Source organism: Tinamus guttatus, unplaced genomic scaffold (assembly GCF_059628265.1).
Source record: "Tinamus guttatus ecotype Peru unplaced genomic scaffold, ASM5962826v1 Tinamus_guttatus_pri_ptg000085l, whole genome shotgun sequence".
Taxonomy (NCBI): Eukaryota; Metazoa; Chordata; class Aves; order Tinamiformes; family Tinamidae; genus Tinamus; species Tinamus guttatus.
In genome coordinates, this window is record NW_028288619.1 from 426,876 (window position 1) to 443,447 (window position 16,572).

Here is a 16,572-nt window from a genome sequence, read left to right on the forward strand (position 1 = left end):
ACTACATAAAGCCAGTCCATGTTTAACTAGGATTGATGCCTGGAGGGATTCCTCCTTCCATTTATATCTCATGGTGAAGCTTTTGCCTGCTTGTGCATATCATGGACTGCTCCAGGACCTGGTGCCTGTTCTTTGGATCTGGGGGAGCTCTGCAGCCTTTCAACTCATTTGTACCACAAAGACAGGGGCATTGGCTCTGAAGTGGAAATACTTAACAAAATGGTATCAGATTTTACATTACTGATCTTCCTTTCTCTCCTCTCCCATCTACAAGCATGTAAATCAATAAAGATTTAATGCAGAGCAAAATAATGGTATCATCTGAGTGGAATATGGCATTTTGCACTCCCTAAATTCCTAGCTCATGTGTGGATATTCTTAATAGTAAGGTTGGCTGTTCACAAGCACTTTCTAGGTGGATTAAGCAGTAGCTTTGCCAGAGCGGAACCTTTTCTTTCCTTGTTAAGACTAAATCATCATAAAGCTGCAGCTGTGTGTGCTTTATTCCTAGGTAATCGCTCGGCAGGTTTCAGAGGAGAACTTAAGGGAGGGCCGCCTGTACCCGCCCTTAGTCACCATTCGGGAGGTGTCGCTGAGAATCGCTGTCAAGGTAGGACACGCCAGGCTTTTGTGAGGTTTTTCTCCTGCTGCTCTTTACATATAAATTTAACGTTTCATTTGATGACCTGCTGTGTCTTCATACGCATTGAGCTCGATTTACATCAGACCTGGTCAAGCAGCAGGTTCTAAGTTAAACTGAGGTCCGCAGCTGTAACTGCCAGTGTAGCAGAGTGCGAGAGGGAAGGAGAGGCAGGCGGCGCGGAGCCGCCTCGGCCACCCCGTGCTCAGGGCAGGGAACGTGCCCGAGGGGCGGCTGCTGTGGCCTGTCCCCCGTGCTCGGGACTGGCCCTGTCCCCACAGCACGGCCAGTGCGCGGCCCGCGGGGTGAGCGGCGCCTTCTGTCTTGGCCCTGCTTCGTTTTGTCTGTGGCTTGTTTTATTTTTTATTGATAAATATAGAATTGATGTGAATTGATTTTAAGTAACTGACCTAAACCTGCAATTGATAAACCTGCAATTTGCCCAATAATCTGGCTGTCCTACTGGGGGGGAGTTAAAGCTTTAAAGTACTTAAACCCCCAAATCCTCCCTCTTCTGGTGGATATTTTTTTAAATTATTTTTATAGGCTTATTTTGTTCATCTCTCAGGATTTTTTTTTGCTGTCTTTCTTGGATTATTCCCTTAGTCACCTACTATAATTCAATTTATTGAATATTCTTTTGAAAGAACAATGACCATCTCTCATGCATGAAAAAGTTCCCTTAGTTTTATTCGTTCTGTGTATTTAAAAAAAGTCCTTCTTGCAGTTAATATTTTTGTTTTACTTGGATAATAAACTCTGTTCTGCAGAAGTCAAAATATTCCCTGCATTCCTCACACTGCATCAGACCACCTGTGCTTGGCAGAGAAACAGCAGCAGAGGCTCTGTCTCTGTTGACTCTGACAAGGTTATTTGTATGTGTGTACATATAATACAAATAAAAAAAAAAGGAAAAGGTTAACAAGTAATTCTTCATAGATGTATGTATGCGTTGTGTGTATATACACACAAAATATTTTCTCCACCCATTTCAAGAATCAAATCTGTTTACTGTGTAGGTTCATTTTTTTTTCTTCTGAGTTTACCTCGGAACTAGTAAGTTTCTCTCATACAGGGTGCACAGCAGCTGTAAACAAATCACATTTTCTTACTGTGCTATGAACATGGCAAATCTGAGTAAGCTGGTGGCAGAACAGCAGAAATCCTATCTCAGTGCTTGGGAGTTGTGGAATATTTTAGCCACTGCTGCATGACAAAATCAAAGATATTAGTGGATGAGGAGAGCACTGAACAAGTCACTGTGTTTAAGGTAGTCTGACTCATGCTACTTTTGAAAGTGATTTCACGAGTGAGACTAACTTAAATGGATGCAAACATCACCCTATTCCTAATCTTACACTATCCCCGATTCAGTGTAAATCTAGGTAAATCCTCTGGCTGGCAACACCAGAGAAGGTGAAGTCTTGCACTGATTTAAACCCAGCTCCTGCTCAGACCCTGTTAAATGCACTGGAGGACTTTACTGGGACTAATGAGGAATGTAACGTGTTGTTGCAGATCGCAGAAGAAGCCTATAGGAAGGGCACTGCCTCCTTGTACCCCGAGCCCAGGGACCTGACGGCCTTCATCCGCTCCCAGGTTTACTGCACCGACTACAACAGCTTCATGGCCGACTCCTACACCTGGCCCGAAGAAGCCATGTGCAAACTGTAAATATTTAGTTGGCAATGAACAAACGAGCAGCAGTTAAAATCATTAAAATGATCGGAATATTTCTGCCTAGTAAACTTAAGAATAGTTAATTTTTTAAGATATGCAGAAACTTTTTCTAAATTGTAATACTTGATTAGAAGCTCAGATTATGGAGTCATTAATTATACTGGAGAAAATAAAATTAATCTGAGAAGTGGATTTGTGTTGTTCATTTTTTGATTATTATTTTACCTCAGATATCCTCCATTAAAGTCTTAACAGATCTTTTTGTAATCAAAATAAATGGTTGTAACTTAACTTTTTGCCAAAAACATCAATGAGAACAATACTAGGCTTAATCAAATGATATATAGGAAAATAATCTAAGAAATATTTATGAGCACTGTTTAAACCATTAAAGGTCACAGTGTAACCCATGGTTTCCCTTGGATACAGCTGACCAGACTCTGGGCAGCCATTTCCCCTGCTAGAAAAAGAAATAAATGCAAACACCAGAGCTTTTGCCAGCTCTGCCTCTGAACTGCTGGACCATCCTCCCACGGAGCCTTCCTGACCTGGTCCAGCAGCCGTGCCTTGCACATTCCCTCCTGCTGGAAGTCTCAGGGATAAGGCCTCTATCTAAAGCTGTTTTGCTACTTCTCACTGAGGCTGAAAGTAAATTAGTTTATTGGGGCTATAAAACTTGGGTCATGTGGAATATGGAGAATTCTTTTAAGCAGAATTACTGTTATTCTATGAAAAGTGTAACATTCATTTCCGGGAACAAAGGGCAGTTGCAGTTTTTATTTTTTTTAAACTATCGTGCTTCAGCATTACTTCTGCAAAACTGAAATTCGTTTTTATTTTCCATCTCCTCAGTTCTGTCATGGCTACAGACTGCAGGTGTTAACTCCATAGACACTTTTCCCTCATTACATGATAAGAAATTGTCAACATTTTTTGTCATATTTTACTTTTTTATAATGCTGCCCAAAATTATGGCCAAGTAAACAATACTCATACTTACCACAATAAGGTATCACAGGTATTACCACAATATCAATCATTCCGAACAAACTGAAATTGTCATCACCTGTCTTCCAATATGTTGCTATTATGAAAAAAGTATTAAAATACTTTCTTGTATTTTATTTGAAATAAAAGATATCTCTGCTATTAATTCTGTAGTGTTTGAAATACAGTCTTTAAATAGATGCTGTCCACGTAGTCTGATTTTAGACTAGAGCAGCCCCAACCTCTACAGCTCGCCCGTTACAGCTGCTCTTTAGCTCTGTTTTCACCTTATTGTGCTCCTGGAATAATCATCTCTGAGTACCAACTTGACATAGGAAAGACTGTAAAGTTGTATGCATATTTATTTACTATACAAGGAAAAGAGACAATATTAAGCTTACGTTTATTATGTGTCCTCTTAAATGCTTTCATTTCCAAGGTGAAATATATAGGCCTAGCAATATCTACATGAAATGTCATAAGCTGAGCAGCTGAAAAGTCGCTATTAACAAAACCAGACTACAATGAGGTGGCAGGAAGAGCAGCTGGAAAATGATGGTCAGTAATGACTATATAATTGTATAGGTACTACCCAGGGCATACAAGTGACAGGCTAATGTGGGATTCCCGCCCACTCCTTTGTTTAAAAGCAAAGCTTGATGTGGTTGGGCAGTCTTTGCACTTCACTGAAAGAAGTGAGAACACAAAACACTGTATGAAATAAACCTTGAGTGAGATTTACTTACATGAGTAAGATTTCTTGGAGCAGGATATGCTTTTGTACTGGTAACCATGCTGATCTGTGATAGCGGCCACTTCAGTCGCCCATAACTCTATGCAGAAGTTGTTTACAGGCCTGCACCACACATTGCTTTTATACAGAGTAATGTATATGAGGAGACAGAATTATGTAATTTAGAAAACTGAACTGTAAGATTTTTATCATCTGCAACCACTTACTTGAGATGTAGCTCAGAGAGGCAAATGCTGATTTCAGGGTCTCAGAAAATAAACAAACATTCTCAAACATCTGTAGCAATTCGGAACAGAAACCAAGATTAACTCCTTGAACTGCATTCCTTGTCTGTTGAACAGTTTCCCTTTTCACAGTAGCTGTAAGGCACAGAATTTCAATGTTTACTTCATCACCTGCTGTCCAAAATTGAAACTCCTTTACACGGTTTCTCTTACTTGTTTGAAAGTTTGCCTTCGACACCAAATAAAATCTGAAAAATATGTCCACTCTGATGTTGTTCCAGGAATTCTCGGAACTGGCCCAGATCCATGTGATAGTCATTCCTCAGGCCATAATCACCATGTGCCTGAAACTGCAGGTCTTCAAAAGCAGGAAAGAGACGAAGACTATCAATGTTGCCCCCAGTTTCTATACTCTCCACATGCTTGCATGAAATATGCTTCCAATTGGGGTACCTAATGACACGCCAGAACTCATCACAGTTCTCTCTGATGCCCTCCACACAGATCACACCAGGTTTTCCTGTTAGGCAGAAGCCAGTCAGATTTAACTTCTTTGCACACTCAAAAATCTTCTTTCTCAATTCCTGCCTATATATGTGGTGGCTGTAGATCCACATGCGATGAAACGTTTCTTTAAATCCTTCTTCCTTCGAAGGACCTCCAGAAGGGAGCTGATGGTTTTGGAAGTAGGGCGGGCTGTTGTCCTTCACCCACTGCACAGCCGCACACACGCAGAGCTCCCCCGCGTCCACAGAGCTCATGTGGGAAGCGAGGCCAGTGTTGAGCTGCAGCTGCTGCTGCCTGTTCAGCACATCCGATCTGGCAAAAAGTTGAGGGGCTACATGAGGATAGAGGTGAGGCAACAGCACCTGCAGTTCTACTTTTGCCTTAAAAACACAATACACAACATACATACACACAAAAGGAAATGAGTTCTGCAGTTAAATACATTCTAGTTCCTTCTTTCCTGACAGATTATGAGATGTAATTAAAATTGCCCCACCTCAAAGACTGGAGTTACTTCTTGTGTTCATTTGTCCAAATAACCTATTATTTTACCAGTTCCTTTTGTTGCACTTTGCTGGGCCTTTCCCAACATACCTACTATTATCAAGGCTGATCCCTTCCGCTGTGTTTCCTGGGATGATGCTGTGGCTTGACAGAAGCTGGATAGATATTCGCAAGGGATATTTCTACTGTATGTTCCCTGGGCTGCACTCAGTGTTGCATCAAAAGCAAATGACCAGACTGGCAAAGTGGCAAGTGGCTTTTGAGAATCTTCTCCCTTACCAAAATGGCATACGATCAATAAACTCATCACAGTTGTGGGATGACCAGCTATCCCAGGAAGGAAAATGGGGACAAGAGTTAGATGGAAAACATATTGCATATTGTTATTATTTTGAACAAGTATTCACCCTAATGGAAGAAGTGCTCTCAGGATTACATGCAGATCAGTCTGGTTTTAGGAATGCCTTTTAGGAATGGAAACCTCTCAATTATCTACCCTGATTTCTTCCTAGATCCTACATGGGCTGCTGGATTCCTCTTGATGATTTCTATGGTGTAGAAACTGAACTCCATCTGAGGTACACAAAATAGAAGGAGATTCATGTGCCCTCAGTGCTTGAGGCTCTTATTTACCATTAGGGGACTTCCACTAAGTTATATAAACATATGATTAGTCCTGCAGAGAGAACTGAATCATGAAATGACTCATTATTTTCCCAAGTTTCTTGGGAATGTCATGGGTAAAAAACAATCTTACAACATAAGCCCTTCATACACAGTTGACTGAACTTCTCTTTGAAGGCTGGGTACATTTTAGGTGGATGCCTACCCTAATGGCTGTTTTCTGTGCACGTATTTATACCGCTTACACTGAAAACAAACAAACAAACTAAAAAACTTAGCCATGACAACTAAGGCAAGTTAATAGAACTCATTAGACTTTTAAATGTTGTGTCCCATTTCTACAGCTAGTTTTAATGCTTGTTTAACTCTTCTTAACAGCATTACACCATTTTAGAATATTTCTACATCAGTTTTTTCAAACTATAATTCAACAAATCAATGAAAGTATGCATGACGAAGGGCAGGTGAGAGAAATGTTAGGGTGGTTTTATTAAAGTGCAACGTATTTATTTACATGAGCAATACTATTAGCCTTTCTTGCCCAGAGAAAGTTAAGACTCAAATAATTAAATATTATTTTTGCTTTTAGCTTTTAAAATAGCAAATATAAAGGAAAGGGGAAAAAAAGTATTTTCTAGAGCAGAGTTGGGGGGAAATCTTGTGTCTTTAAGAGTCTGCACTAGCAGTAAAGAAGACAACACAAATGAACACCTCTAAGTGTAACCTCTCACCTTGGACTCCCCCACATCAACAGCAACTGAATACTCGAGCTGGGGGGGGCAGAGCAGCTTCGGAGCTTCTCAGGTAGCGCTGCACTCGAGGCACAGCATCCTCGTCACGCACTTTTATTTCCCCTTCCTTAGGAAACATTGAGAAGAGCATTTCCACTTCCAGGAGCTGCAGCTCGAGACACTCCTTTATTGTTGCAGCCATCGCACACCTGGAACGAGAAGCCAAACCCCACGGTTCAAATCACAGCGAGGTTTAACAGCCACAGCACCACACTGTGCTACTGAATAAGTCGGCTTCAGCAGGGAACCCTCTGTGTTTTTTGTTTTTCTCCGACAGCCAGAGGTTGCCTCCAAACTGTCGCACAACACACAGTATTTTCACTTTGGTCGCATTTGAGGGTTTTTTCCCTCCTAAAACCACAAACGCTGGAGTTTTGTCACTGAGAAGGCGCCCCCGCTGATGCCAGGGGGCAGGAATAACGCCGAGCTGTGAGCAGCCCTGCCAATCCCCAGCGTGTATATATACATGTACATATATATATGCGTATGTATGTATACACGCACACCTGCACACACATATAATATATATAGGTATACGGACACATACATACAGCTCGCCCCGATTTCTGCTCGCACCGGGAGGTGTCACTGTCGCAACGGCCGCCGGGCGCCCGGGGGCGGCCGTTGGAGGGGGCGGTGGCCGCCCGGCGCCACGTGGCGGCTGCGCGTGCGCCGTTGGAGTCGCGCGGGGCGGGGCGGCTGCGCGGCCGGCGGGGCCGCTACGTGACCGTTAGTGGCGGTTGGTGGCCGTTGTGCCGGCCGTTGGGAATCCTGCGGGCGCAATAGCCGCCCGGCGCGGGGCTCCTCTGCCTGGCTGCGGCTCCCGCGCCTCGCCCGGCCATGGATTTCGAAGCGGCTCGGAAGTGCTCGGCGCGGCGCCCCAAGCCCGCCGGGCTCGCCCTGCAGTACGGGACCGCCGGCTTCCGCAGCCGCGCTGAGTGCCTCGATCACGTCATGTTCCGCATGGGCGTCCTGGCCGTCCTCAGGTCCAGGGCCACCGCCTCCGCCATCGGCGTCATGGTCACCGCGTCCCACAACCCCGAGGTAAGAGCGACCCGATTAAAAGAAAAAAAGAAAAACTGCTGCCTGCAAGTAGCATCACTTGCATGTGTGGCGTTGTTTTTCCTCATGCAGCGCTGTCGGTTTGTCTCATTTGGGAAAGTACGGAAGCGTGCGGAAGTTGTCATGTTGGCAAGCTAAGAGCACTCTTGGGATGGACCTTTGAGCAAAATCTGTTTTAAAAAAATAAAAAGTTGTAGTGCTTGCAGATAAGGCATTTAGACTTCTGCAGCTGTGGGGAGTCCAGGTTATGGGATCTCCGGTTATCTCATTTTAACATCAAATAAATTTAATTGCAAAATGGTAATGAGTGGGATAGGTGACTTGATATGCAGATCATGTTACTTGTTTGGACTCGGTGCAGATTTTGAAGCCAAGCCATTTCCTCATGCACCAAGTTTGAAGAAGCAGTTTACTTAATCCACATCTTCTGTCTTCAAAAATATTTTGTTTAGTTTCCATGTTTTAGGCTTAGGGCGTTTTATCCTTCTTTCTTCTAAGGAAGATAATGGTGTAAAGCTGATCGATCCTCATGGTGAAATGCTGCATCCTCTGTGGGAAGAATATGCTACACAGCTGGCAAATGCAGAGGAGCAAGAACTGCAGAAAGTAATGACTGAAATCTGCCAAAAAGAAGCCGTGGACCTACACAGAGATGCTTTGGTTTTTATTGGAAGAGACACCAGGTAATTGCAAAACGCTATAGATATATATTGCGTTTACTGAGGTGCCAAAACTATGTTCATGGGTGTTACTGGATTTTTGGCTCTCCGCTACCAGATTGCACATTTTGTCCCTAGTTTGGTATATATTCCTTCCACAGTCCATAAAGGTGTTTTCTTTGTTTCCTTCTAGACCGAGCAGCATGAAGCTTTCCCAGGCAGTGATGGATGGTATCTCCGTTCTAGGAGGGCAGTACCGTGGTACGTTGAGCTCTCAGTCCTAGTTTGATTTCATGTTTTTTTATGTAAATGTGAGTCTTCCTGCACTGCATTTGTCTGTTGAAGAATAGCAAATATTATAAGACCTGTAGGAGGAATGAGGGTAGTGCTATATTTCTGAATATTGTGCCTTTTGTTTTTGCATTAGATTATGGTCTTGTGACAACACCACAGCTGCATTACATGGTCTGCTGCCATAACACCCAAGAACAGTATGGGAAAGCAACGGTGGAAGGCTATTACGAAAAACTATCCAAAGCTTTTACAGAACTGATTAAAAAGGTGAATGCTGCTTATTGTCACTTCCATTCAGATGGACAAAATGGTTATTTTCTGTTCATTAGCCTAAACCAGGTGTAAAGTTTGAGAGAATTTATGGTTTCGCTAGGGTATGGGTTCACTTTTCCCCCTCCTTCCTTAGGCTAATTCTTCCAGCTCTGGAGATAGTCAGAGGCATCTGAAGATTGACTGTGCCAATGGAATAGGAGCCCTGAAACTGATGGAAATGGAGCGCTACTTTCCACAGGAGGTACTGATCCACCTGTACAACGATGGAACCAGTGGGAAACTCAACCACTTATGTGGTGCAGATTATGTAAAAGTTCATCAGAAGCCACCAAGAGGTATGCGGTCAGTAATTCTATGTCCTTTATCCTCCTTCCCATCTGAAATATGTTTGACAATCTGGTCTGAATGCCAGAGTTATTTGAGCTAAAAGATTGTTGAGGACTAACTTTTACTTGTTGCTGTAATATCAAAACATTTAAGTTTCAGAGTAGGCCTCCAGGCACTTTTTCAGGTTCCTGAGGAGCAGCTGGAATAAACAGATCCCTTTTACCAGCAAACAGACTGATTTACAGGAGTCGGTGAGGAAATGACTTCAACCATATTCCTGGGGGATATGTAGAATAAAATTCCCAAACTGGCAAAGTAACTTAGTCTGAGTATTAGAGCACTGCTGAACTGGCTGTCCGTTAGGACAACCACACCCCCCTGCAACCATTAGCCAGAGCTGAACACCAAGCTGCAGTTTCCTTTATCTTTTGCCGTGCTGCTTGCTTACTGGAAAAATACTGAAAAAGAACTGGCCCAGTGCAGGCCCTGCTGGGAACGGTGCTTGTGCGTTGTGTCTTGATTCTGGCTGGAGTGAGGGAGGCTCCTTTGTCATTTCTATGCAGGGCTGTATTCTGAAGAAAAATTGTGGTTTTATGATCAGTCACTTGAATAAAATAGCTGATTTCTCTGAAGTAAGAAGTGGTGACAGCTCCTGATTTAAAATCATTGGGAGTCTCAACCTCTCGAAGCTGAAATTTTCATTACCTCCCATTTCAGCTTGAGCACCTCATGCCTGCAGTACCTCCTTAATTGCACTTGAACAGTATCGCTGTGGGTGTGCAGGAGAAGAAAGAGGGAAGTGCTGTGTACCGTGCCTGGGCTCCAAAGGACAGAAGGTGTCACAGTGGGGGCACTGCCAGGAGACAGGAAAAGGAAAAGCAGGTTGTGTCTCCCCAAGCAGCTGTGGGGTGCGGTGTGTCCTTGGGGCTCCCCCATGAGTTCCTGAAGGCTTCTGAGGGCAGCCTAGGTGTGGAGGCAGCTGTGCAGTTTCTGAAAAATTAACCATGAGGTTAACCTGAGGAACACCTATGGCCTGAGTTTTGGAGAAAAGCAAAATTTACCTTGATTAAAAAAAAAAGAGCTCATTTTTGTGGTGTGTTGCTGTGCCAGTTGAGGAGGGACACCAAGGGAAAACACAGGGATAGCAGGTGTGAATAAGGTAAAATAAAAACTGGCCTAAAACACATTCTCAAGAAAAAGGTTCTTGGTGCAGAGAGGGATGTAGCCCATTTGCATGTGTCTTGGAGGGTGGAGTTTGGCACGGGGAGCATCCACGTGGCAGGAAAGGCTGGCGCTCTGCGGCCCCACTCCGGCAGGCACCGCTTCCCCGCATGCCCAGGGGCGCTGCCGCCTGCCACTGAGCTCGGAGCGCTGCAGGGGCGGCCGCACCAGGTCCCCGTGCGTCGCTCCGCAGGCACCGCTGCCCAAGGGTGGCTGATGTCTGTGCGTCACCCACCCTGGAACTGAACAGTTTGTGTCTCTGTCTAACTTGCCTTGCTTAACTCTGTGCACTAGGGCTAGACATGAAGCCTAATGAGAGATGCTGCTCATTCGATGGAGATGCTGATAGGATTGTTTATTACTATAAGGACACAAATGACCGTTTTCATCTAATCGATGGAGATAAAATAGCAACTTTAATTAGTATCTTCCTTAAAGAGCTTCTTGTCAAGGTAACTTAAACCTATGAAATGAATGCTGATATTTAAATTTGGCAGAATGGAGTATACTGTGAAGAAACTGTGTGTTTGCCTACATCTGACTTAAGTGGACATAACATTTAGGAAGAGATCACTTTTGTACCTCAATGGCATGCCAAGAATATTGTTTTTAAAAGGGAGTGACTTCTATGACTTCTATTTTCTTTGTTTTGGTAGATTTCATTAAGTTTTTTTTCAGTTTACTTCTTAACCTAAACAAGTTCCATTGGTTCTGGTTTCTGTGATTACTGGCTCATTTTTAATGCTGTGATGGAGGTACTGAGCAGCAAGAATTTATGCTTACTGCTCATCTTTGCTTAATTTGCTCTAGAAGCTTCAGATTTGTTACATGGGGCCGTATTCACAAGCAACTCCATGTGTCTGCTCAATGCATTGAGCTTGCTGAATCTGAGAAATGGTGAGGAAAAGCCTCAGAAGGTGGCTGGAGGAAGAGCTGTTTAAGCCAGCCACCAAAAATGTGATGCCCAGATACATAAATGGAATTTGTCATCCTGGACATCTATACGTTCTTTCCTTTGATCTGTGAGCTAGTTCCTTCCTTGGATGCCCAGGAGTTTGTACCTGTAGGAGAACGCAGCTTTCAGTCTGAGTGTTGTGTGACTGTGATTACCCTGCTGCCCTGGCTACCTGTGTGCCGGGCAGTGAAGCCCTTCTTGGTTTGCCCAGGTGGAAGAGACTCTGAAGGTGGCAGTGGTGCAGACAGCCTACGCTAACGGGAGCTCCACGCGCTACCTCGAGGAGACCATGAAGGTATCTCCACCTCTCCCTGGTGGCCTGCTGCAAATGGGGCTTAGTGTCAATGGTGTTTCCTTTCTTAATCAATCCTGTTACGATGCAGTCACTAGGAAAACTAAATCGGACTCAAGCTCTTTCAAACCTGTACTAGTTGTTAAATTCTTGGTGATAAATAAGAGCCTGTGGGATCAAAGATGAATAGTTCCAGTCAGATTTTACTGATGTAAAGAAACAACTAGGCAAAAGTTAAGCAGAATCATCTGTTACTTCTGGGATTGCAGGAATGTGTGGCTTTGTGAAGAAATGAGTCAGTAAAGGCTCTTTGATACAATGAAACTGTTCATTTTTGCAACAGGCTGAATCTTGTTTGCTGCTGAAATGTGGTTTTCTGCTTGTGGGCAAAAACAGAGATATTTTTGTTTGGCTGGAAAAATGCATGTTCCCTGAAGCTGTTAAATAAGTTGGAGTTTTCATGGTGGGGAAGGGGTGTATGTTCACGTGTGACGTCTTTAAAAAGTGTGTTTTAAATCAGGCTTTTTATCCATTCAAAGAAATGAAAAACCTCTTTTACATCAGCTGCAGAAGTAGGGAGTAATTTGAGCTTTGGGAAATGAGTAGTTGTGAAACGTGGGTGTGTTGGTGGTACTAAGTTCTTGACATTTTCTGAATTACTGTGATTTTAGGTGTCACCTCGCCTGCAGTTCCCAGCCACTCATGACTGTGTGTGTGTTCTCCTCTTCTTTGGGTTGTAGGTGCCTGTTCACTGTGTGAAAACAGGTGTGAAACACTTGCATCACAAGGCGCAGGAGTTTGATGTCGGTGTGTACTTTGAGGCAAATGGACATGGTACAGTAAGTATGTGTGTGTAACCTGCGAGAACTGCAGCCATCTTGACTATATGGGCAAGGGCTTTTTTTTCCTTCTTTGAGAACAGACTTGCTTCCCCCTTCCTCCTATTTCCTGACAGTGCCACTAACTGCCCTATGTTTTCTGTGGGAATAGGAACTCATGGAAGGAAACCGTAATGGCCACGTGCTCTAGGTGTCCCTGCTGGAGCAGGGGGGTTGGACTAGATGATCTCTAGAGGTCCCTTCCAACCTCAACCATTCTGTGATTCTGCAATTCTGCATTTTTTTTTTGGCTGAAATGGCAAAAGCATTTTTTCCCCATCCTTGCTGTTGCATGTATCACAGTTCTTGATGTGTGGATGATGGATGGATGATGACCAGCTCTGACCGTTTTGTTGTAGGTGTTGTTTAGTAAAGCTGCTGAAACTAAGATAAGACAACTGGCAAAAGAGGAAAAAGATGATGAAAGGAGAGAAGCAGCAAAGATGCTTGAAAATATGATAGACCTGATTAATCAGGTAAAAGCTAAGGGAGAGTAGTCCCCTGGTGACAGGCCTGGGGTCACGCTGTTTGGGTGGGTTGTTCCTGCGAGGCTGCTGCTGGGAGCCACAAGGCAGGAAGCAGAGGGTCGTAGCGACGGGGACAAGAAAAAGGGTGCACGGTAGTAGTCTTATCGAGAGGGATGTCATGTTTTCTACATGCATGAATGTAGAATCCCTTTATCTGGTATAGCCTTTGGGGTTCAGAACGGGAAAGAAAGAGGGAATCAGATAACGTTTCTTCACGGCTGACTTCTCCTTTTTATTTCTGCCCCGCCTCCCTCAACAGACAGTTGGCGACGCTATCGCGGACATGCTGGTTATTGAAGCAATCCTGGCATTGAAGGGTCTCACGGTGCAGCAGTGGGATGACATCTACACTGACCTCCCCAACCGGCTGCTCAAAGTTCAGGCGAGTTACAGGTGCTGCTGGCTCGGGCTGCAGCAGCATCATGCAGCCCTTCTCGTATCCAGCTTGTTTTAACTGAAGCTTCTGTCTCTCTTTCTTCAAAGGAAAACTTTTGTTTTAGGACTTAACTAACTGGCCTACTGGAATAAGCCACATAAGAGAAAAGATCAGAGTTTCACTCTGAGTAAAATGAAATATGACCTCTTATACATATGATGAAATAACAACCGATTTGTTAAATGAAAAAAATATCAAAAATTGAGATGGGGAAGGTGGCTTGTTGTTCAGTTTGACTTAACAGTGCATGCAGATCAAGATCAGTGGTTATATAGAGTAGTGCTGCTGTTCAGTAGAAGATCTGCTGTTGCACATGCTCCCTTTGGTGATGAGAGGGTTTGTTAAAAGGGCATTTGAAATGTTTTCTTAAAACTTAATTTTGCTTTTCACACAAAGAGCAAGCAGATTGAATGATTTAGGGTTTCAAGACCACCACAGGGACACAGCTCTTTCTATTCCCATAGGTGTTTTTTTGTGCAGAAAATGAGAATTGGAAAGTTTTACCTCTGATAGTCTCAAATCCCAGGGGGCTGAGAAGAGCTTCAAATGCCCAAGAGAGAATTGCAGCTTTTGCTGCAGCTTTTCAGTCAGACCTCCAACTGCGCCGTGTGTTTTGAAGCAACACTAGTTACCTGCCTATGGGGCCAACAACCAAATGAAACCTAGTGCTTAATTTCACTTTTGTCTCTAGCTAAAGGAGTCAGGATTAGTGTGAGTGAAAGTAGGTTCCAGTGCACTTTCTTTTCTCTAGCTAAAGCTTGAAGTTTGCTAGTTTTCAGAGGCCCCTGCTTTCTAGACTGGATGAATTTTTCTTGATGTGTCACTCACTTCTTACAAAAATAAATTGAAAACTTGAGCTCCTGTCTTTCTTTTACATTCACCCACACTCCAAGACCTGCAGGTGTGAGGAGAGAGAGACTGCCCCGTGGTAGCAGTGTTAGAGCTGAGAGCACAGTAGGGGAGCTCTAGCCTCCAAATAAACCCCAGAAGAGAGTTTAAGCAGCCTGCTCTACTGGCAGGAGACGCAGCTTAAATGTGGAGGCTGCCCACGTTGATGGCCAACCCCTGATCCTAGAAGTCACCTTCTTTCCTGATTAATTGGCTGCTTAATACACACTGAGCCAGAGCCTGGCTGGAGGCCCCAACCCCAGCCGACTCTGCTTCTGCTGTTGCAGGTGGCCGACAGGCAGGTTATCGGCACGACGGACGCGGAGCGGCGGGTGACGGCGCCCCCGGGGCTGCAGGAGAGCATCGACGCCCTCGTGAAGAGGCGGCGAGCGGCGCGGGCGTTCGTCCGGCCCTCGGGCACGGAGGATGCAGTGAGGGTGTACGCTGAAGCCGACACGCAGGTAGGCTGGGCTAGCAGCCCGCTGCAGCCAGAGGGAGCTGCTCGTGTTCTGCATGTTCTCTGCTTCGTAGAGGGTGGGGGAAGAAGTAGTATGTTTACAGAGTGGTCATTTAAGGAGGTGGAACAGATCTTAAATTGGGACAAAACCTTACATTTAATATCATAAAAAAAATTTGAATTTTAATGTTTTTAATGCTTATCTGTAAAGGTGAGATATTCATAAAGGCAACTAGGACACTAAAGGATCAACCTTCTGAGTACTTGAGATAAAGGAAGTGACTAAGGCAATCAGAACTGCATGATTATTAAGGGGTGGATTCAAAAATAAACCTTGTCTGGAATTAAGAATCGGTCCATACATAAAGTTGTCACCAAAATCAGTGGGTTCTGCTCTGTCCCTGTCCCATTGTCCTACCCGCTGCTTCCTGCCCACACGGTGGCAGAAGAGATCTGAATAGGACAGAACAAGAGAGGGAGCAGAGCATCTGCAGGAGAACTCTGGCCTTACTGCTGCCTGTGTTAGCCAAGTCTCATGCCGAAGCTGCAGCATCCCGTCCCTAACTTATTCCTTATGTCCCTGTGTGCTAGGAGGCTGCCGATGCCCTTGCCCACGAGGTGAGCCTGGCTGTTCACCACCTTGCCGGCGGCGTGGGAGCGCCGCCCCAGCCTGCAGCGCAAAGGAAGGAGCTGCCCTTAAACCTCCTCACTTGACTTGCTCCGTATCACCTCACCCTTGGGTAGTGTGGATGTATCAAGCCGTTCTCGAGTGTAAAAGGGATGAATCAGGACTGAGCACAATATTTTTCCCCTACGATTTCTTACCTTCTTGGTAACTTACCTCTTACTACACTGCTCTGGCTGCTCGGTGTTCCTCCCTCCCTTCACTTCCGTAAACAAATGGGTGACCTGAAGGTCCCTTCCAGACAGGCAGGGGCCTGGTCGTGTCCAGAGGGGCAGCTCCAACTCTGGTCTTCCACGGGGGCAGCCCCATCCCCGCTATGGGCACTACGTGGTTGTCAGAGCTTCCCCAGACAGCTGCGTGCGGATCGACCCCCCACGCGGGCTTTGGGCCGTGAGGGGAAGCTCAAGGCCTTAAAGCTGCTGCTGGGCAGGAAAGCCTGAAGCGAGGGCGGGCAGCCCCGTCCTGCAGCCCCCGGCCCGTGCGCGGCCGCGAGGGCGGGCGAGCTCCGCGCTGCCCGCGCCCGCAAGCTGTGCAGGGAGCCCCGGGCCTGCGCCGTGGCTTGCCTGGGCACAGGGAGTGAAGAACAGCACTGGAAACCCACCGCCAGCAATAATATCTTCTTTAGGGAAAAAATGTTTTTATGAAATTATGTGGGCAACACATACATGCAATTAAAGCAATTTGTAATAATAGTATTTATCATAATTTTTAAGAGGGGGAGGGACTGACGCATGTTTGTGACACTGCCTCCTCCTGCAGCAGTTTGAAGGGGTTGGGCTAAGGGGATGTATTGCTGATATTTTAAATATACATGTATTACAAACCATACATTTCAGCTGCAGCTATCTACCTCTGGCAATGGGCTTTGTTCTTTCATGTTCCGTTTTTTTCTTTCTTTCATTTTATT

The 16,572-nt window shown here is 44.9% G+C and overlaps 3 protein-coding genes across 3 annotated transcripts in view; 2 read left to right on the forward strand and 1 right to left on the reverse strand.

Moving 5' to 3' along the window:
* Positions 1-2,512, forward strand: part of ME1 (malic enzyme 1) — a 166,390-nt gene extending 163,878 nt beyond the window's left edge. The window contains exons 13-14 of the mRNA XM_088520299.1: positions 512-610; positions 2,159-2,512. Coding sequence (XP_088376425.1) covers positions 512-610; positions 2,159-2,314 — 255 coding nt within the window. The 3' untranslated portion in view covers positions 2,315-2,512. The remainder of the gene's footprint in view (positions 1-511; positions 611-2,158) is intronic.
* Positions 2,513-4,279: 1,767 nt separating this feature from the next.
* RWDD2A (RWD domain containing 2A) lies at positions 4,280-6,859 on the reverse strand. The gene is given in 3 exon segments (XM_088520286.1): positions 4,280-5,172; positions 6,652-6,699; positions 6,701-6,859. Coding segments are annotated over 3 exon segments (879 nt in total). The 5' UTR covers positions 6,854-6,859; the 3' UTR covers positions 4,280-4,494.
* A 680-nt stretch (positions 6,860-7,539) lies between these two features.
* On the forward strand, positions 7,540-15,762 carry PGM3 (phosphoglucomutase 3). Its single transcript, XM_010217643.2, has 12 exons — positions 7,540-7,755; positions 8,272-8,456; positions 8,626-8,693; positions 8,860-8,993; positions 9,133-9,334; positions 10,842-10,999; positions 11,714-11,797; positions 12,535-12,633; positions 13,032-13,148; positions 13,459-13,581; positions 14,811-14,984; positions 15,572-15,762. Exons 1-12 carry the CDS (start codon positions 7,552-7,554, stop codon positions 15,692-15,694), a joined length of 1,671 nt encoding a protein of 556 aa, XP_010215945.2. The 5' UTR covers positions 7,540-7,551; the 3' UTR covers positions 15,695-15,762.
* The last annotated feature ends 810 nt before the right edge of the window (positions 15,763-16,572 follow it).

Bases quoted from the DNA above. Each gene is read 5' to 3' on its own strand.
- PGM3 (XM_010217643.2), top strand. From the start codon at position 7,552: ATGGATTTCGAAGCGGCTCGGAAGTGCTCGGCGCGGCGCCCCAAGCCC. The intron at 8,694-8,859 runs GTACGTTGAGCT...TTTTTGCATTAG, and splicing joins TCTAGGAGGGCAGTACCGTG to ATTATGGTCTTGTGACAACA. The intron at 12,634-13,031 runs GTAAGTATGTGT...GTTTTGTTGTAG, and splicing joins AGGCAAATGGACATGGTACA to GTGTTGTTTAGTAAAGCTGC.